The sequence below is a fragment of the Lingula anatina genome, chromosome 7 (assembly GCF_051362555.1).
Source record: "Lingula anatina isolate TDL-2025a chromosome 7, LinAna3.0, whole genome shotgun sequence".
NCBI lineage: Eukaryota > Metazoa > Brachiopoda > Lingulata > Lingulida > Lingulidae > Lingula > Lingula anatina.
Genome location: NC_141773.1, coordinates 8,900,736 through 8,922,232, shown reverse-complemented (window position 1 = coordinate 8,922,232; position 21,497 = coordinate 8,900,736). Strand labels below are relative to the sequence as shown.

The window sequence follows — 21,497 nt, the reverse complement described above, 5'->3', positions numbered from 1 at the left end:
ATTCACTTACTCATTTATATCAAACAAGATGTGGTCTTAAATAATACAAAACTAAAGGATCAGAAAGGCGATACTGCCTCTGAGTATTGTACCACCAGCTGGAGTAAGAGCATTTGTATGGTAAAAAAAAAAAAAAAAAAAAAAAAACTACCAAAGCTGGCAAATATGCAGACACAATACAGGAAACAAGGCAGCAAAGCTGACAAATGTTCAGACATTACTCAGGAACAAGGCAGCAAAGCTGTCAAAAGTACTGACAAAAAAAACAAGGCAGCAAAGCTGTCAAATGTACAGACAAAAAGCAGAAAATAATCATGCCCAAAATAGGATACTGTTAATTCTGATGCAGTAATACATTACACTTCAGTGCAAAGTCAACATCAAGTTTTAATTATGCACAACATGTAATACCGATGAAAGTAAAAGCATAAGGCTTCAGGCCCATGAGAGTTCAAGTTCACACTTACAAAGCAAAGGTCTTCAGGCATATGGAATTGCAAAGTTACGCCTTTAATATGTGGAAAATGAAATATTTCACAAGAAATGCCTCTCTTTAACAAAAACAACTTGATGAAACTGACTTTTGATGTTGTCCAGTATTTAATGAATATTCACCGTTTTTGCAAGCTTAAAGACAAAAGGTAAAAAAGTTTGTCACTTAACATGTTATCAATGAAAGTGCTGGATGATGATGATATGGACAGATGTAGGAGACAACTAAGAGACACATGAACAAAGAACTGACTTGTTGCACAAGTTTTATTCACTTACAATACTACATAAACACTGAGACAAACAAAAGACCTGAAACTTCTTACAAAACTCTTAAGAAGGAAAGATATCAACAATTTTTGCACCAATTAAAGACATTAGTCTAACCCACAGATGAAGATGATGATCTTTACTGTATTATAAAAAAAATCATGCTGGAAATTTTCATGAAGTTACTTTGTTAAACAAGACATTGTATCAGTGCAAAGGGGAGAATAAGTTCAGAGTTCTAATAATAAAAACTAAATTATATCATCATAGTACGGGTCTAGTAAGTTGGCTAAAACTCCTATTTTACAAAGAACTTCATTTTCTACACTTATATACTTAACCTGGTGCAAATGGTTAGTTGTGCAATCCTTTAAATTAGAAAACATGTTTACACTAAACTTCTCAACAGAACAATTTTAACAAGCTATGTGCCATCAAATTCTTTAATTTTAGATGTGTTAAACAGACAACATATTTTCTTCATGGGCCTATTATATCCAAATTGTGACACATTTTTATTACACTCTTTGACCGACTAGAAAATAAATAACTATTTGTACCAATCAAATACCTTAGTTTAACACACAGATGTAGCTGGCCATCTTTACTGTATTATTAAGAATTTTTTACTGGAAATCTTAATGAAGTTACCTTATTGAATGTAACAGTACAAAATAGCACTAAATAAAGATTCTATTAATAAAAAAAATCTACTCATATTTAGTCTCCAAACTGGCTAAAACTTACCCTATCTTACAACTGCTATACATCAAATTGTTCATAACTTAATGCATGAAATTAGTAGTACTGCTCTTGAAATTTAACATGTTTACACTAACCTTCTGAACAGAACTATTTTAACAAACTATGTGCCATCAAATTCTTTATGTTTAGAGACATTAAATACACAGTATATTTCTTCATAGTCCACTTAATTTCCAAACTGTGATGGCATTGTTGGTAAACTCTGTTACTGATGAGGAGCATGAGGAATAAGGGTAGGTCAGGATGATACATGTAAATTTAAGTACATGTATATACCTTACCAACTTTTTATGGTATCAAATAACAATTCAGCCATGCTTTTCTCCATCTTCATGTCATCCTTTAAGTCACTTGTGATAAGACACATTTCTTCTTGAACAACAACTCTATCTGATACGATGATAATGTCCTTGCCTTCATCATCTGTCTAAAATATGATAGTTATAAATATATATTTAGCAATATATTATGTATAATTTCATAAAAGTGAAGAAAAGTACAATAATGTGTGAAAATGTATGACTAACTGTAACTTACAAAAAAAAATGAAGACAGATGAAGACAGGTAATTAAGAGTTAGAAATGCCAATTTGATGAAGTGCTAGTTACTATTTCTTGTGAAAGGGTTAATAAGTGTAGCTTAATAAAGGAAATATGAAAATATTTATACTGGAATAATTTGTTGGTTGATGATGTGTCATATCAACTGCTTTTCAAATGAATTGAGTGATATGTTGGATTATGACTCTTCAAAACTTAAATGGGTGTGGCATTGTTTCTCCACATGAATTGGTAGAAATAAATGTAACTTTTTTAAAAGAAGGGTTTAATTTTTATGGTTTTGTTAATGTGCTTTCTTTGTAGTATTGTTCTATGAAACTTTTGCATAATATATGTGTTTAGCTATGTATGTGTCTTAAACAGATGTTGTTGGAAGTACTAAGGTTTGAAAAAACTCTGGAGCAATTCCTCTATATATTTAAAGGCAATTTTTGGGAAATGACATACAGACTGGAAAGTGATCACCAAAATAAGTAGGCAAAACTGTTATTTTAAGATCTGCATGATCAAAGTTTGTAAAGACAAGATCTAAGGCCGAGTCATAAATGGTAGTTGGAGTTGTGACACACTGCTTAAACAGAAGGTCATGACACATCATTTTTCTGAGGGCACTTGCATTTTTTTCATGGAGCCAGTTTACATTAAAGTCACCTACAATAATGCATTTGTTTGCCTTATCAATAGCCCCAATAATATTCTTCAATGTCTCAAGAAGAACTTGCATTTTACCATGAGGAGGACTGTAAATTGTGATGATGACAAAGGCAGGAAATTGTTCCAATTGTGTTACAGTTATCTCAATGCCGGAGGAATTGTAATTTTTTGGAAAATTCTTTGCATATCTATGGCGACTGTAGATAGCAGTACCATGCTGTCTATAGAGAGAACTATCATTTCGGTGTAGATATTTACCTTTTATTTGGTATTTAGCATTTAAGTCTTTAGAGGCAAATCTGGTTTCTGTGAAAGCACATATATCTGCTTCCTCTACATCATAACTCTTTCTGATATCTTCTATGTATTTGTGAAGAGAACGGCAATTCCAATGAATTATTTTAAAGTGGTCATCTGGTTGTTCGTATAGAAATGATACGGATTTTACAAGTTGTGCTTCTTGTCTTAAACGTTTCATTTCTTGTTTAACTTTTTCAGAAATGCATATTTTACCAGCATTTAATTCCAAAATATGTAATCCTTCTAATTTTTCTACACGACTTAGTGCAACATAATGCATGTGTTCATTTTTTCTACCACTGAGATCTACAGCTAATTCTTTCAATGTGTCACCTTGGCATCTGTGTATTGTCTTTGCAGCAGACAACTGTAGTGGAAATTGTTTTCTCACGACTTGATATTGTCCTGTTTTTCCCAGGTGAAATTGTCTTTTTACAGGAAAGATAGGTGTCCATGTTTTTGAAATAATGCTACTGTATAACGGTTTGTTCATTCTTCTGGCATTTTTGCCAATGTCCTCTGCATCAAATTGTACCCAAATTATTTGTCTGTCTAAATCTACCAGTTTAATAACACTTGGTGCACCATTAGTAATGCCATCTTCTGTGTCAACATTCAGGACAATTTCTGTTCTTTCTCCAACTGCAATATGCAGAATCCTTCGTAAATTCATGGTTTTTTTATGATCAAATGGAATTTGCTTTCTGATATTGTTTTCTAAATGTTTTGGTACAGGCCCAGTGATTGTATCAGTGGCTGCAATTTGAAATTTTTCTCCTTTTGCATTTTGATAATTTGCATGATTGAAATGTTCAACCAGTGCATTTGTTTGGAAAACATGAAGTAATGGTTGTCGGTTAGTTTTTGATTTATCAACTTGACGTTCACTGAGAATTTTTATATCTTTGTCTGTATGATTTCCTTCTCTAAGCCTATTTAAAATTTCTGCAAACTCTTTACTGTCTTTTTGACGCATGATCTGGGTCAGTTCATACATGTAAAAATGTTTCTGCCACAGATTAGTAGCTAATGGACAATAGTCATTGTCAGGATTTTCAAATATCCAGTTATCAAACACAGGCTTCAGTTGAAAAAGGTCACCTATAGCCACAATGCTAACACCTCCGAACAGTCTGTCATTGTTTTTCAGTTCTTTGAGCCGTTCATTGATGAAACTTAACATTTTACTCCCAACCATTGAAACCTCGTCAATAAAGAGAACTTTAAGTGATCCAAGTTTGCACCTGAAACTATTTAGCACATCAGGACTGAGTCTTTTGTATTTGAAACTTTGATTTGCTGGAATTTTCAGTAAACTGTGAATTGTATGGCCACCAATATTATAAGCAGCTTTTCCTGTAGGAGCAACCAAAGCAACTCTAATTGTCCGAAAGTCTTCACCAGGTAAACTTGACAAATGCTTCAAAATACCCTGATATAGAGCACGGGTGACAAATGATTTCCCTACACCAGCACCTCCAGACAGGAATATATGAAACGGATCAGAATTGGACTTGATTAAATGTAAAACATGATGGAAAAACTCCAACTGTTGTTTGTTCATGTTTCTAATCATTTGAAAGTAACTGATATCAGACATCTCTTTATTGACAATTTCTTCTTCAGTGCAACTTTTGGCAGATACATGTATACCCAAATCTTCTGCTAAATCATAAGACAGACCATCAGAAGACTGCACCACATCACTTGGTTCACATTGATCAGCTTCATTTTGACACTCAGTATTTGGTGCAACAGTGGCCCACATATCATCATCCTCACTATCCATGTTATTAAGATCTGTCATTGCTCTTTGCAATTCATCTTGAGATGGAGAATACAATCTCTGTTGTTCCCAAATCTCATTCTCCAAATGTGTACATCTCTGTTCATAACTTTCGAAATTTTGTAAAATGTCAGATTCTTCATTTCTCCATGGAATATACAACATCAAAAGCTCACGGTAATGTTTTTCAGGATATAAACTCTTACTGAACCAAACACTGCGAATAATTTTTGCTTTTTTTCGTTTTATAATGTCTGTTTCATGTGGAATGTCTTGAATATCATCCTCATAATTATCAAGGTCGTGCTTCTCCAAGGGCATGCCATCTGTATCTAATAACCTAGAAGATTTCTTCTTGCTTCTACTCATAACATTTAAATTGTTGTCATAATATGCAGCAAAATCTGCAAGGGAAACATTGTCTAAAGAAGGTAAGCGTTTGCTGTAACGTTTCAAGAGATTGCTAGACTCAATATTGTCAGATTCATCTTCTAATTCTTTTATTTCTTCCAGAGGTTTAAGCAATCGTACTCTGTCTTCAGGGGGTGTGGTGTTAATGAATACAAATGAACGAGATGCTCTTCTCATGGGTAATTGTAAAGTGATGTAAGCAGCTTCTTGAGCAGAAATTTCAACATTGTTAAGAAATTTGTTTCCAATGTGACGGACTTGCTGTTTTATGTCACTGTTACCTTCTCTAGCTTCTTTGCAAGCTTGATAAAGTAAATCAGACATGCCTCTTTGTCCTTTGGAAATGTAATTTACAATATATGTTGCACAAGCATATATGTCTAAAACAAACTGAATATCCATATTTGCTCTCCATGCTTGTAAACATGACCTGGAATAATTGTTTATCCAAATTTCACTTGGGAGTCTTTTTAGGAACAATGTATCAGTCTTGATTGTAGATCTCACTGCCAAGATATAATCTTTTTCTGAGACTTGCACTTTATTTAAAAAATCTTCAAATGTGAGACTAATGCCTGTGAAATCTCTGTCATTTATAATATTATGAATTTGCTTCCAAATTTTTGCATATTCTTTCTTCTGAGAGGCATCATCAAGGGGTGTCAAAATTACACTTTGTTTCATTGGAGGCTGAGGAAAATGGAATCTACAAGATTTTTTCAAATTTTTTATACATGTCCTTGTATGTTTATGTGTCTGATAAGATACAAGTTCTTTTAATGGATCATCTTCATTTGGATTGCTACAGCAAATTGTGTTATCAACAAATTGTATAATTTCTTCATTAGAATTGACACCGTATATAGGTGCATTTTCTATCCAAAGAAGCATGTGAATATGTGGACTACCTCTATGTTGAAATTCTACACGGTAGAAAAAATCTTGTATTTTACCTAATGGTGCTACCTTGTGGCACAGAAAATGATGTATCAAACACTGCACTTGATAATCAAAATGTCGTGCACAAGTAATAGGATCACTCTGAATCAAGCGACATCTTTCATCCCAACTGAGTTGTTCTAGCTGTGCATCTGAATAATCTTTATTATCTACCAATTTACCCAGAGTTCTGAGTAAATGATTCCATTTTGTTTCAGCAGAAGAAAAACTGCAGAAAAAAGTTGCTGATCCTAGCTGGCGTATCATTGCAAATAAATCTTTCTTTGCTTTCTCAAAATATGGGGGGGAACCACGAACTCCTCTTAAGAATGTATAACCTTCATCAAAATGTAAAAGTTTCTCAACAGCTCCAGACTGTTTAAAATCTCCTGCAGTGAGTTTCTTTCCATTTGTTTTATGTTTTCTTACAGCAAGAGCAGTTGACCCAATCAATCTTTTCATCTGCAATTTTTTTGCCTTAAAAAATATGTTGTCAACACACATTGATGCTCTTCTGTCATTGCGTCTTAATTCAGACTTGCAGATGTCACTGTAGTGTACGGGAACAAGTCTGCTTTTATTTGCAGGCCGTGCATTGCCAAGAAATATTTCTGGAAAAGCCAGTTCTTCACAGTGTTCATCTCTAAATATGCTGAGCGGCTGACCCTCTTGACCAGGTGCAAAAGAGTAAATTTTCTCTCTCTCTGTGTCTTCCAAGAAGTCTCTGCCTGTTAACATTGTATCTCTTATACCAGGTTTCATTTCTTTGTCATCAATTTCATCCCAATCTTCAGTATCATTTGACTGTGAGTATTTATCTCTACCTGAATTAGCCCGTGTCACCTCCTCCTTTTGCAGTAAGTTCTTGCTTATGCCATTAGCAGGTAATGATAAGTCGCATACATTTTGCACTACGTCATAGTGATCAGAATTAGTGTTTTGCAGGTAAATGGCTGTCTCATGTGAATGATTGTTCTGATCAAGAAATTTAGCTGAATACTTTAACCATTTCCAAGAGCTGGCAGGCTTGCAGTAGACATAGATGTCAGTTTGTAGTAAATGTGCTGCAGCAAGTATTTCTGTTTCAGTACCCCAAACATTTACATTATTCATGCCTGTTCTTCTTACATAATTTGCTGATGTCCTGTCATTATCACCTAACATACTACTTGAAAAAGCATACTCAAGCTGCTTCATATGACTGGTGATTCTGTTTCTAAGTATAATGTGATCGTCACTGTACAATGTGTCACAACCAGTAATGGCAAAAGACAAACTTCGAAAAAAACAATTTCCATCTCCAATAACTTTTTTTAACTGGCTAGGTTTTGTCAAGAGAATATTATGATTAGTATCAGGCCAATTGTGAGGACGCTTCAATTGTAAATTTAGTTCGTCAGTCATTTTCTCTTGCCACAGGGCATCTACAGGCATAAAATAAAATAAAGTATCGTCAGTCTGTATATGTTGTACCTCATTTTCAGATTCACAAAACTGAGGTAATAAATGTCGTTGCTGTATGTATGATAACTCTTTTTGTAAGTGTGAAACATATCTTACTCTGTGTCGAATTTTTTTTACAGTCCTGAAGTATCTTGAGTACCATGTTTTACCTTGTTTTTTTCTTTTGAACAAGCCATAATAACTTAGTTTCAAATGCTTGTATTTTCTAAGTACATGGTGACGCTTATAAGCAAGGAGTTTTTCAATTCCTACTCTACTAGAATCTCTGATTCTATTTGTCTTCATGCGATATCTTGATCTGCCTCTGGTTTGTGATTTGAATGCAGGTACTTCTAAAACATGAGGGTGTTGTGAGGTACCATTGATTTTTCTTTCACTTTGAATAGTAGCCACAAATTTGTCAACATTAACAGATGGGTCATATTTATATGGCTTGTCTAAAATGACAAAGAATTCATCTGCAAAATCACCATCCTGATCCATAAGGTGCCCTTCTTCAGAAAATTGGATATTTCTACAATCAGAAGGGCACTCAACACAAACAAATTCTTTTAGTAAGTTATGTATTTGTTCCTCATTCAAGTTATTCACAGTTGTATGCCCCTTTTCCGTTTGTTCTAATGTGCTAGAGCTGCAGGGATTATCTTCTAATTTCCATGTTGGGTCTACAGTTATTCCTTTTTCTTGATACAGTTTTCCATTAGCAGTTAACCAATTTGCTGCTTCAAGTACTTTGTTTGGCCTTACATTCTGAGCATATGCATAACTCTTAAATTTCACATTTCTTTTCAGTTGAACTTTAATTGTTGAACTGTCGGTCTCAGTTCTTGGTAACTTTGTTACAGTGGATGTTACATCTGCTGGTATGTTTACAACATTCCCTTCTAATTTGTATTGTTTTCCACGTGGAGCTTGATGAAGCTTCATGAAAACTAACCTTGGGCTAGTTAATCTCCACTCTAAAGGTTTTAAATCCAAGAAACTGGGTTTTTCTGGAAATGACATGCTATTCACAATAGCACATGGAGGTATTTTGTTCTTTTTCAAATGAGAAGCGCATGTTTGACACATCCAATTACTGTTGAATAAATCACCAGCTTCTCTGCATTGATTAACTGCATTATTCTGTATATTCAAAATAGGCTCTCTATTTATGACAGAATGTCTGTACCAGAGTTGTTGACATACACAGCATGTGTAAGTACAACCTTCAGCAACTTTTTTGTGGAACTGTTGTATCAATTCTTGAAGAGAAGTATTGATTTTCTGTCTCTTATTACGCTTAGAAACTGCATCACTCTTCCTTTCACATATTCTGAAATTGGGATCAGATCTTTTAAACCTTTTATGGTATTTCTCAGTAACTTTGTAATCAGGATTAGATCTTTTCAACCGTTTATGCTTTAGAATTTTGTTCTTCACATCAGACTGAGAACGTTTTTGTCTTTGATTTTCTTGTTCAGTTTTCCTATACTGAGGATCAGATCTTTTCAACTGCTTGTGCTTTACAATATTGGCCTTTACATCTGACTGAGAACGCTTCAGTCTCTGAGCTTCTTGTTCAGTTTTCCTGTACTGAGGATCAGACCTTTTTAACTGCTTGTGCTTTACAATATTGGCCTTTACATCCGACTGAGAACGCTTCAGTCTCTGGGCTTCTTGTTCAGTTTTCCTGTAATGAGGAGCAGATCTTTTCAACTGCTTATGCTTTACAATATTATTCTTCACAGCAGACTGAGAACGTTTAAGTCTCTGGGCTTCTTGTTCATTTTCCCTGTACTTAGGATCAGTTCTTTTTAATCTTTTTTGGTTTTTCTCAGTACATTTATAATCAGGATCAGACCTTTTCAACTGCTTGTGCTTTAGAATATTGGTCTTCATATGAAACTGAGAACGCTTTAGTCTCTGGGCTTCTTGTTCAGTTTCCCTGTAATGAGGATCAGACCTTTTCAACTGCTTTTGCTTTAGAATATTGGACTTCACATCAGAATGAGAACGCTTTAGTCTCTGAGATTCTTGTTCCGTTTTCCTGTATTTAGGATCAGACCTAAGAAGTCGCATTCTGATTTTATTCTTCTTTCTTTTCAAAACATTTCTGTCAGTGCCACTGCTTTCCATAAGTGAACTATCCAAGAGAGTTTTTCTCACTGTGTCAGTTTTGCTTTGTTGTTTGTCTTCTGTCCATTTTAACTGCTTCTTCATTTCATCATGTAGCATTTTCATGTGGGGTTTGTGCAAATTTGTTTTATCAAAAAAGGAAGAGATGGAATCAGAGGTAATGGAATTACCAGTGTGTTTTGTCAAAGGTACTTTTCTGTACTGAAATGAATTGGCATCTTTGTCAATTAAACCCGTTTTTGAATTTTTTCTAAATCTTGTATCAAGTTTTCTGACATGAACTTTCTTTTCCGAAGGTTTTAGAGATGTTTTTAAAATCATTATATTGGGATCATTTTTTGGAATTTCAGAAGGAACTGATTTTTTCTTTAATTTGTGGGGTACTGCTGAGAGCTTTGGGTTGACTGGCATCTTTGACTTAATGAGTAAGGCTGACATATCTGATGGTGCAATAGGATCTGAATATTTCATAAACTTACTTGAAGGATCTGCAGCAATAGTGGCACTCAAACTGACAGGCATTTCAGGATAAGCTGTGTCAACTGTAACATCTTTATCAACTGTAGCATCGGTAACAGCTGTATCAACTGTAGCATCTGTAACATCTGTATCAACTGTAGCATCTTTATGAGCTGCATGAACAGTATCATCTGAATCAATTGTAATCTCAGTTGTCTCAGTAATCTCAGTAAACTCAGTATTCTCAGTAAACTCTGTCAACTCAGTAAACTCTGTCAACTCAGTTCCCACCGAGGTGGGCGTGGCTACCGAAGTAGCCACAGGCAACACAGTTCCCACCGAGGTGGGCGTGGCTACTGAAGTAGCCACAGACAACACAGTTCCCACCGAGGTGGGCGTGGCTACCGAAGTAGCCACAGACAACACAGTTCCCACCGAAGTGGGCGTGGCTGCCGAAGCAGACACAGTAAGAGGCCTGTTTGCCTCAGCCACCCTCTGTCTACTTTCTTTGGTCTTTTTCTTCTGTAGTGCCCTTCTTGTAGTCAAACTTTGTTTTTTCAAGCGAGGCATCTAGAAAAGAATAAAAATACTATATTTATTGCCAAGAATATAACAAGCTGGTTAAAAGGGATAAAATCTAATAGAAAATGAAAGAGTGGTAAACAGTATTTTTTTTTGAGTGCAACTGTATGATAAGAGTCCTTCCACAAACTACCATGACTAAGAAGAAGTGAACTGAAAAAAACATAAAGGTACATGTTAATTGAGAATCAGTGGAGAGTGAATTCCCAGTAACCCATGTAAACCAATTCTACTAGTTACTTGTATTTAGTGAAGGTAAGTCAACATGGCAAAAGACAGACCAAATTAATCACCTATCACCCATAAAAAACACTTAAAATGTTAAAATGTACCTTTTTTATTTGTTGGTGGTAAATTTGGCCTACTTATCTAGGCTACTTATCAGTCCTGTTTATATATGGCTTAGAAAACAGGCAAAAGACACCATTCACACATTATTTATGGGTAATATAAAATGTCTTTTGGTATTGCTTTAAGTATCTGAAACTATATGGTTGCATTCAGTTGGTTTTTGGTAAAACATTTAAAGGATAATAACTATTTGTTTTGGCCAAAAAATGGATTTTCCCAGACTTGAGCAAACAACAATTCCCCCATAATTACCAATGGTTAATGAATTCATTTCTACATTCAAAGTTAGTCCCTGTTGGTTTTTTTTCTTCTAAAAAGTTTTTTTTTCAATAATCTTTTAAAGAGATTATTACAGAGTATAGCCATCTATGGAGATCACAAGGTCCAATGACAAGCTCGGATATCAGAATAATAGCTATAACTTCATTTTTGTGGTAAAACAAAATATATCATATTTCTATGAGTTGTTTACAATGTTTTTATTGTGAAATATAGATCTCATACAAAGAGTTATTATCCCTTTAATCCAAATGCATCTTAACTTATCACTATTCTAAATGAAGTATATTATTATTTACTGCCAAGTTGATGAGGTTGAAAGCCTCAAGTAGTGCTTTGTAACTGCTACTGGGAGCTGAACTTAAGCATCACTAAAAATCAACATAAAATATTCATCCGTATATGTAAGGTTTTCTTGCCAAATGAAATTTTCATGGGGGGAAAAAAGTATCTTTCTCATAGTACAAGCGCTTGGTAAACCTGTACCCTGCACTTAGATTCAATGTTTTATACCATTTTAAAAGAATAAGAACAATTTAATAGTGAATGTTTTAAAAACCATAAAAATTGCTGTGCCCATCTTCCTGACATTACAGAAAATACAACTGGACATGATTAGAATGATCTGGACTTTACTTACAACATGGAGATAGCTGCAGAGTTAATGTTGAGCATGGTAACAAGTTTAAATAAGACACATTCATTTGTCTTAAGATGTCAAAGCTCAGTTATTAGACTGGGATGTAATTTATGACAACAGATACACTCAAAAACACTATTATCTAAGGATTGTATCATTAGTAAAAATTTGAGGAAATTTTGCACGAGAAAATAGCACTTTTGGAACATGTTCAAACTTGCTCAGCCTAGCTTTAAACTCTTTACTGTTTTACTCTTTATATAATGTATTGATATGCTTTAATCAAGTTGTCAGAAAACCAGTGAAATTAGGAAGCCATGGCTACTGAAGAGAAGTGCAATGATAACATTTCTTCTCTTTTTACAGAATATCTGTACCAGGTTGACTTTTTTCAAACAAAATACCTATGATCTTAATTAGCTAAGATTAAATTAATCTAATTACTACTAGCTTCCACACAGATTCATTACAGAACAAAGCAAAAAATAAAGGAACTTGGTACCTTTGATAACTGTTAGTCTTACGTTAGATTCCCCTATTTAACCTATAAAATAATAGAAAAAGAATCTCTTGCTTCATAGCTCTTACAAACTGAATGGGAATCAGCTACACATTTACAACCATGAGATAACTTATTGTATGTGAGTAAAACATATTTTTAGTACTTTTGTAACTCTGTAACTGAACATGCATTGGTGTATGTGGTTATGTAGGCATATCTGAATTCAACACCCAAGTTCATAGAAAGAATGAAAAGTACATTTACACTTTTGGCAGATACACAACTTCTCTCTAATGAGTCAGTTGCAGAAAAAAAATCATTTCAATATTTATGCCTTAGGAAATACTCAGGACTCAACTGTAATAGAAATTTAACACAAACTTTATGTATATATTTATATGATCCTAGTGTGGTTGACAATTATCGTGGTATTTCCATCTCAAGTTGTGTCAGCAAACTTTACAATTCCCTTCTCTTGAACAGACTGAAAGCTTTCTGTACAGAAAAGAATGTTCCCATAGCTAACCAGGCTGGATTCAGGGATGGCTACAATACCTCAAATAATCTATTTATACTAAAATCCCTGATAACAAAATTCTCAAGGTCAAAAAAACGGTTGTATACATGTTTTGTGGATTTCAGTAAGGCCTTTGACTGTGTCTGGAGGAATGGTCTGCTTTTCAAACTGCTTAATCTAGATGTAGGTGGAAAATTCTACAATAACATAAAATTAATATACGAAAACTCCACCGCATGTGTCAAAACTACTCATGGACTGACAGATTCTTTCCCAACATTTAGAGGAGTTAAGCAAGGAGATACACTGAGCCCCTTCCTTTTTAATATATACATTGATGACATACTTAGACTTATAGATGAATCCCAAAGCAAAGCTCCATCACTTGATGGAAAACCTGTTACTGGTCTTTTCTATGCCGACGATCTAGTTTTGTTTTCGGAAAGCGCCTCAGGCCTTCAGTACAGTTTAAAATGTTTGGAAGAATACTGTGACAGATGGATGTTATCTGTTTACGTAAAAAAGACAAAAGTTGTTGTTTTTAATAGTAAGGGAAAAATACATGGTCACACTAGGGTTAATACAGAAAATTTTTATTTCCATAACCAGTTGGTAACAGTAGCAACAAGCTACATATACCTTGGTCTCCTCTTCACAAGATCCGGCTCGCTAGCCCCTGCACAACAAAATCTACATGACAGAGCACAAAAGGCCTTTTTTAGTCTCAAGCGCAATCTTCCTCTAGCTAGTACCATTCCCACCTCCGTAAAAGAAAAGCTTTATGACACACTGATTTCCCCAGTTGCAACATATGGAGCAGAAATATGGGGTTTCACTCCATTTAATGATAAATCGCCAATAGAAAAAATACATCTTCAATTTTGCAAGCAGCTTTTAGGGGTGCATTGTAAGTCTTGTAATTATGCTGTCCGATGAGAACTTGGGTACCTACCAAGCTACACAAAAATCCAAATACAAGTAATCAAATACTGGGTCAAAATTTTACACTTAGATGATGGTGTTCTACTAAAATGGGCATACTTGCATGAACTAAAACACTTTGATCTTCTGTCAAATACTAACCTTCACAACACACGCCATAGTATGTCATGGAGTGAAGGAGTAAAGAAAATTCTTGTAGAAAATGGGTTTGGAGACATATGGCTCAAACAGAAAGTAGACAAAAACTTCATGGAAATTTTTAGTGTTAGACTTGGAGACAGTAGTATACAACTTTGGCATAGTAGAATATCACAAGAAAATGTCAAATTGAGAAGGTATAAAACTTTCAAACTTCATTTTGAGAAAGAAAAATACCTTGATATAATACAAGATTAAGAAAAACGTCAAACCCTAACCAAATTCAGAATCAGCAGCCACAATTTGCACATAGAACCAGGTCGCCACGTCAAGGGTAAACCAACACCAGTCGAATATAGAATATGCCAAATCTGCCACTCTTGAGTTATAGAGGATGAAGAGCACTTCTTAATTACCTGCCCTCTGTATACAGATCACAGAAAAGAACTCTTTAAAATAATACATAGCAGACACACATGCTTTGCACATTTAAACAACAAAGATAAATTCCACTTTATAATGAACAATCCAAACGAAACAGTGATTATCTCCTTGGCCAAATTCCTTAACCTTGCTTTTAACAAAAGAAACTGTGCTACGTCTTTCACTTCATGATGTCCATCAATAATTACTATAAATACGAAAATTAAGTTCACATAGTAGAAAAATTGGTACATTCCTATATATGTAATTTTGGTGCTATTTATCTATGTATTTTACTATTACTATTATCATTATTATTATTATTGCTGCTATTACCTTATCTATGTACATTTTCACCAGCTCAGTCTGGTGCAGAAAGTATGAATAAATAAAGCATATATGTGGTGTTTCAAGTGTGGTTGACAATTTTAATTGTCACTTTATATCATTTTCACTATTAACGAATATCACTTTCATATCATATCATCATATTTACCCTTTACCCTTGGTTAAACCTTGACATGGTTAAAAATTCCATGTTTTAACATGTTGCAAAAAAAAAAAAAAAAAAAAAAAAAAAAAAAAAAAAAAAAAAAAAAAGGCCAAATTTACCTCACTGAAGTTATACAGAATGAATAACACTTTTCAACCACTTGTTTGTTGTACATCACATACAAAAAGCTACTTTCACAATTTATTTAAATAAAATCCTTCCATTAATAAATATTTAAATTGTTCATCCCTTGTATGGATGATGAATTTAGACATTATAATAAATCTTCAAAGGGAATATACACAAGTTAAGTCAACTTACAGCTGGGTGGGATAGACTGACTGTCTGCTTGAAAGCAATTAAGCTTAATCCCTTTATTAATCAAACATACCTCTTAATATGGGGACAGGGAAAATGAACTAATCTCTTCTAAAAGTTGCTGAAGTGTGGTGTTGATGGTTACCTTTAATAATGACACTCTCAAATCAATGTGTACTACATTTAAAGGCACAGTAAAGTTATAAGAATGCTACTACCCTGTATTAGAAACTCATTCTGTTTCCAAAGGGGTAAAAAAAAGATTTTCTCAGCCCAAAAGATGATGATCTGGATGACAAGTTAAATCAGCAAAACACTGATTCCCTATTTCTGCAACAAGCGTCTATCAATTACACATTTTTACACAGTTGAACTAGTTATCATCTACAAATCTGCTTAGTTTACATTCTAGCTTGAATACCATATACTATGGGCTTGTTGTAAAAATGGAGACTCAATATAAACCTAAGAAATATTGTTTGAAATAATCATTCTGCACAGTTACCTACCCTCATACTCTGTAAATGCTATACATTTTTTCATTTATGTTTACACTTATTTTGAGAGGAATAAACAGTGGATGTGTGTACTACTGCATTGTATTTATGAAAAGGCCTACTAGATGAATATAAAAATATTCAAGCAACTATTAAATGTTAACAAGCAGTCATGGACTAAAACAGTGAAAAACTTATTTTGAGACTTTTCTAACACATGGAGAAACCAATCAGTGGACACAGACTTTTAAGATTTTAGAAAAATTTACAACAGTATTATATAAGATAATGCCATAAAGACCTTCCCCGTCTCAAAATAAACTACCCACATTTTGCCTATCATAAAGCATCGTATATATATATATATATATAACCTTTTCTTTGTACTTAGTGTCTAGTAGCTATCTAAATCAAATGCACATTTCTGGTACTTAAATGATCCTGAGACCTAAATGACAATATCTAAATAAATACTTACATTCTATTGGCACACTGATTATGCTGACTAACTTCAACTGGGTGGCTTCTTACACTTCAGCTGTCAGCTGGAAGAAACAGAGGAAGAATATGACATATACCCAATGAATAAGGAAAGACGATGTTTTTAAGCCAAATCCTACTGCTTTATTTTTTATCAGCAACATTATTGAGAAGAAACTTAAAGTAAAGAGATGTCTTTAACTTTATTAAAATATTACCAGTAACATCACCAATAACTGTGATACAGAACAAAAATTGACGTCCTTTGGAGCAAAGTACACTTAACAATACTGCTTTTTATATCACAGCTGTTCAAAACCATAAAACCCATTCTGTCCAGTGAATACATGAGAGGCAATTTCTCTCCAATAAAGAAATGTGGCATTAATTAAGGGATAGAAATCTGGGGTGTCCTGTTGTGAGAAGCACATGTGAGAACTATTAAAATAAGTCCAACACTGATCTGGCCCCCATTTCTGCAGCAAGCATGTTTTTACATGTATACCGTAAATGAACTACTTATTGTCTTCAAAACTGTAAAAGTCTACATTCTAGCCTGAATATACTACAGGCTTGCTGTAAAAAATTGAGACTCAATATAAACCTAAGAAAGATTGTTTGAAATAATCATTCTGCACAGTTAGCCACCCTCATACTCTGTAAATGCTATACAGGTGCAGAGCATGTTGAATCATTAAAGAAAATGTGTACCTGGGAATTTTTTTACACGAACATGTGTAATATTATGTAAATCTCTTGAAAATTTGACTATAAGAGCCCAGAGAGCCTATTTAAAACTGAATCAGTACAAGTATTTACCAATGAACAGCTCAACCTTAGTATCTGAGTAAAAGAAAAGTATTTGATACCTAAATAAATTTCATAGTACTCTACATCTGTCATATACAAGGTCATTCGAAACTCTAAGAAAGGTCATCAATTGAAAATTAGCTCAAGCAGTTCAGTAACTAAGCTTTAGGGGTCCATTCTACAGCATCAAACTTACTTTGACATTTTTCTAATAGAAAAAAACCAATAAGTAGCTGCGGTAGTGCTAGCAATTTTTTTCGCTTAGCCAAATCACCACTTTTTTTGTCAATTTGTTATCCAAATGGTTTTAATTTGACTAAAATTAGCCAAATCAAGCCCTTTTTGTTTAGCCAATTTAAGTCAGTTGTAGCATTTGGCTAAATTGGTGAGTGTTAGGGCTACCCTAGAGTAGACATGGGCTTTTTAGTTTTCAGGAAAACAAACAATGGTTTTATATAAATAAAATAATGTCATAAAAAGCTGCTGTCTCAAAATAATCTACCCACATATTGCCTACAATAAGGTTTCCACCTATCTACAAGTATTATTTTTTCTATGTACTAAACTTCTTTAGTACTAGTAGCTATCTAGATAAAATGCATATTTCTGGTACTTAGATAATATAAAACAATACTTACATTCTAATGGCACACTGGGTGGCTTCTTTGCTTCAACTGTGAGCTGGAAGAAACAGAGGAAGAATATGATATATACCCGATGAATAAATAAAGACTACTTAATCCAGCATTCATGTTAATACCCCGGTGTATCAAAAACATAAACCTTGGCCTTTCCCCATCACCACTGTTGAGAAGAAACTAAGGTGACTCAAGAAATATATTATAATGCTACCAGTAATATCACCAATTACTGTGACATAGAATGAAGCTTGACCCCTTACGATAACCACAGGCTACTTTCAACATCATAAAACCCATTCCGCCCTATAAATCCATTAAGGGCAAATTCTCCTCAATAAGTTTAATTTTTCTCCATTTTCTGATCAGCAATGTTGATGCACAATTCCAAAAGTTACTACACAGTATCAGATAAAGCTTTGGGATTCAGATTTAACATCATGATTATCTTCAGCATCTGATGTTATGTATAATGTTTTAAACTGTTGATTAAGACTTTTTGTTATATATTTGCTCTTAAATTGTTTTCAAGAGCAGTAAAATTTCCTCCCCTTACATACCTATGAATATTAAACTGAAATTTACAACTTACCAGACTTCTGTAAACCTTGTCAATCCCTGACTTGTAAGTAGCTGCACTGCACATTTGTAGGTCACTGCATCTCATTAGTCAAATGAACTAATTTTGGGATTATGGGTAATCTCATGATGAGAGGATAGAATCTTCCCAAAAAGTGTGATGGCTTATATGTTCAACTCTCCACTAGAATTAACCCATAGTGTAATAAAACTGCAGTTACTGCTGCACATTCCATCCAAAATGCGGCTTTTATATTTTTGAGTATGCCATAGAAATTAAATTCTAAATTGCATTGCATTTCTAAGAATATATCAAAGTAACTTGAAAATTAATTAGTACTGTCTTTTGTTTGTAGCTTGAAAAGTACGTAGCACTGACTATTGCTTTTAACTTGAAATGTCTTTCGAAGGCAGACACTGACACCAGTACATGTATATTACAGTACTGATCACATCACTAATTGTAGTTAATCAGATCATGACTATTTAGTTATATATTAAAGGGGAGAATCAACCAGTTATTAAAATTTTCAAACAAAATATGTGAAAAATTAAATTTTCACAGAAACCTGTATAACTTCCAGAAGAATTAACCAATCGATTAATTTACCAACTGAACATGGATTTTAGTCCTATGTTTCTTTCCTATAAATTTCAGAAGAATAAGTGAAATGGTTTTCCAATAATGTTCGCTATATGGCGACAGTGCTCAAAATAGGGTTTCCTTCCATTTTGATGCAAAATTACAATCATTAACACCACCAATCTTAAAACTATGCACTGCAGGTTACACGGATATTAAGAAAATATGACTAGTAAATGTCTTCAAGGACTATGGAGCTTCAAAGTCACACCTTGAAAACACCAAAATGTAAACAAAGGTACCCGTACTGAAATGAATTTATTTTCATTTATAACACATTTTTACATAAAACAAAATAATCAATTTACAGTCATTTTTATATGATCCACTAACAAAATTGTTGAGAAAAGAAAAAAATCAATAGATAAAATTTAAATGTCCTATTTGTTCTATTCTGAAATTCTGAACATAGTGAATGATTCAATCTGACAAACTGTGATGATATCAGTTTATTTCCATTTTTGATACTTTATTACACAATACACAATAACAAGTTTATCTTCATTTTTATATAATCAACTAACAATACTATTATATTATTAAGATGCACAAAATGAAAAAAAAAAACTTTTATCAATCTAATTAGTTCAATAATGAAACTGACTAACAATTAAATCTAAGGAAAAACCACTTATGTATAATAAAAAATTAATTAAAACTGGACTGATCAAGCTTGTTTTTCGAATTAAGATGCAGAAAATAGGTCATTTTTTCAATTTTAATGCAATAATAAATAATGCTTATAATAGCACAGTCAATCAAAAATAAATTTAAATCATGCAAAACAGCTAACATGGTCAATAACAGGAGCGGATCCAGAGATATCTTCTGGCAGTATTCCAAGTTATCTTTGTTGATCAATCCCCCATTTTTGATGGTCTTCCAACAGAATAAAATAGATACCCGTCAATGTAAACTTAAAAATCTGACAAGTGAATTTTATGTTATCTCATTAAATGGCCACTTGAAACTTAATTAGGCAAGTGACTTTATAGCTCTGAACTTAGCTAGTGATAAGCTAGGGGAAAATTACAAACTAACCACCCAAATGTGACTAGCACTTATATAAAAAGGCATAACTTAACCAATCAAGCTTATTTTCTGTATTTTAGTAACACTGATTACTCCTGTGAATTTCAAGACAATTGGCCAATCGATTTTCCTTGAAATGTGTTATAGGCGTTGCATATTAGCTGAAAAAAGTGACAAAACGACATAACTTTCATAAAAATGGCCTGATTATGCCAATTTTCAAACTTGACCTGTGTATTATGAATATTCATCAGTTCTTTAAGTTTCAATCCAAAAGGAAAAACGGTTATCAGTGTTGCATAAATGCTGAAAAAGTTGAAAAAACAGCAAAAATTCCATAAAAATGGCATACAAGCTGATTTTTGAACTTGACCTGTGTATTATGAATTATCATCCTTTCTGTAAGTTTCAAGCCAAAAGTTAAAACGGTTTTCCACCTGTTATGTTTTCGGTGTTGCATAAATGCTAAAAAAAAGTGAATAAAACAGCATAACTTCCATAAAAATGGCCCGATGATGCTGATTTTCAAACTTGACTTGTGTATTATGAACATTCATCAGTTCTGCAAGTTTCAAGTCAAAAGGTTAAATGGTGTTCCACTTATCGAGTTATCAGTGAAAGTGCAAGGCAATGACGACGATGACGAAGACTTAAAATATGCTCTTGGATTTTGCCTTTGACCTTTATGTCAACAATGCATCAGAATTTTCCAAACAATATTTGGTGTAATTTTTATGTACAGACACTGATGATTTTCAAAAGCAACCTGCATTTAAGGTTCCAAAATAAGACAGTACTCAGTTTCGGCATCTAATGGCTACTGACAATGCACCTGTTGACCCCAAGACAAACCAAAGTGTAACACCTGCCCATAATATTATAGGTTATGTCTGTGTAGGTTCTGAAAATCAGCACAAACTTTTTTTTGCAAAAAATTTTGGCCTGTTTGACCTTGACATAAGCATCAAAGGTAAAATCCAAGGGCAAATTTGAAGTCTCCACATGACTTTTGCTCAGCCATCTGTAGTAATTTTTTCCCATAATTGCGAGATATTTAGCATTTAATTTTGCAAATTTTGGACAAGGGTGCACTGTGAGGACTGCCATTCCTAGACCAGTTCAGCGACAGAGCCCAAAATTTATGTGGTACGAGTTGAGATTATGTGTGACCTAAATCCAAAATATGGGTACACAGGCCTTTGTAGTTTAGGAGAAGCGGTAATGGTGAAATGTTGGCAGATATGGCAGATGAGATGGGTCTGGACTGACACCATATGTACCACCAGAGCCATGGTACAATAATATTTAATAACTGCATATGCCAAAGCAAGAATTTAAATGGAAAGGGCATTTCCAACTTAATGTATTTACAACAAAGATTTAGCCATGCCCATTGGAATTTTTATGTTAACTT

The 21,497-nt window shown here is 33.7% G+C and overlaps 3 protein-coding genes across 12 annotated transcripts in view; all 3 read right to left on the bottom strand.

Moving 5' to 3' along the window:
• The window catches only part of LOC106174618 (peptidyl-prolyl cis-trans isomerase G), an 84,476-nt gene that overhangs the window by 1,269 nt on the left and 61,710 nt on the right, over nt 1-21,497 (bottom strand). The window lies entirely within an intron of this gene.
• LOC106153222 (uncharacterized) lies at nt 2-21,497 on the bottom strand. Its single transcript, XM_087018528.1, has 4 exons — nt 17,830-21,497; nt 16,380-16,446; nt 10,240-10,789; nt 2-1,954 (listed from the first exon to the last, which is right to left on the bottom strand). Exons 3-4 carry the CDS (start codon nt 10,787-10,789, stop codon nt 1,947-1,949), a joined length of 558 nt encoding a protein of 185 aa, XP_086874654.1. The 5' UTR covers nt 16,380-16,446; nt 17,830-21,497; the 3' UTR covers nt 2-1,946.
• Nucleotides 2,371-10,206, bottom strand: LOC147760707 (uncharacterized). The gene has a single exon (XM_087018516.1). The coding sequence runs from the start codon at nt 10,196-10,198 to the stop codon at nt 2,507-2,509; it is 7,692 nt and encodes a 2,563-aa protein (XP_086874642.1). The 5' UTR covers nt 10,199-10,206; the 3' UTR covers nt 2,371-2,506.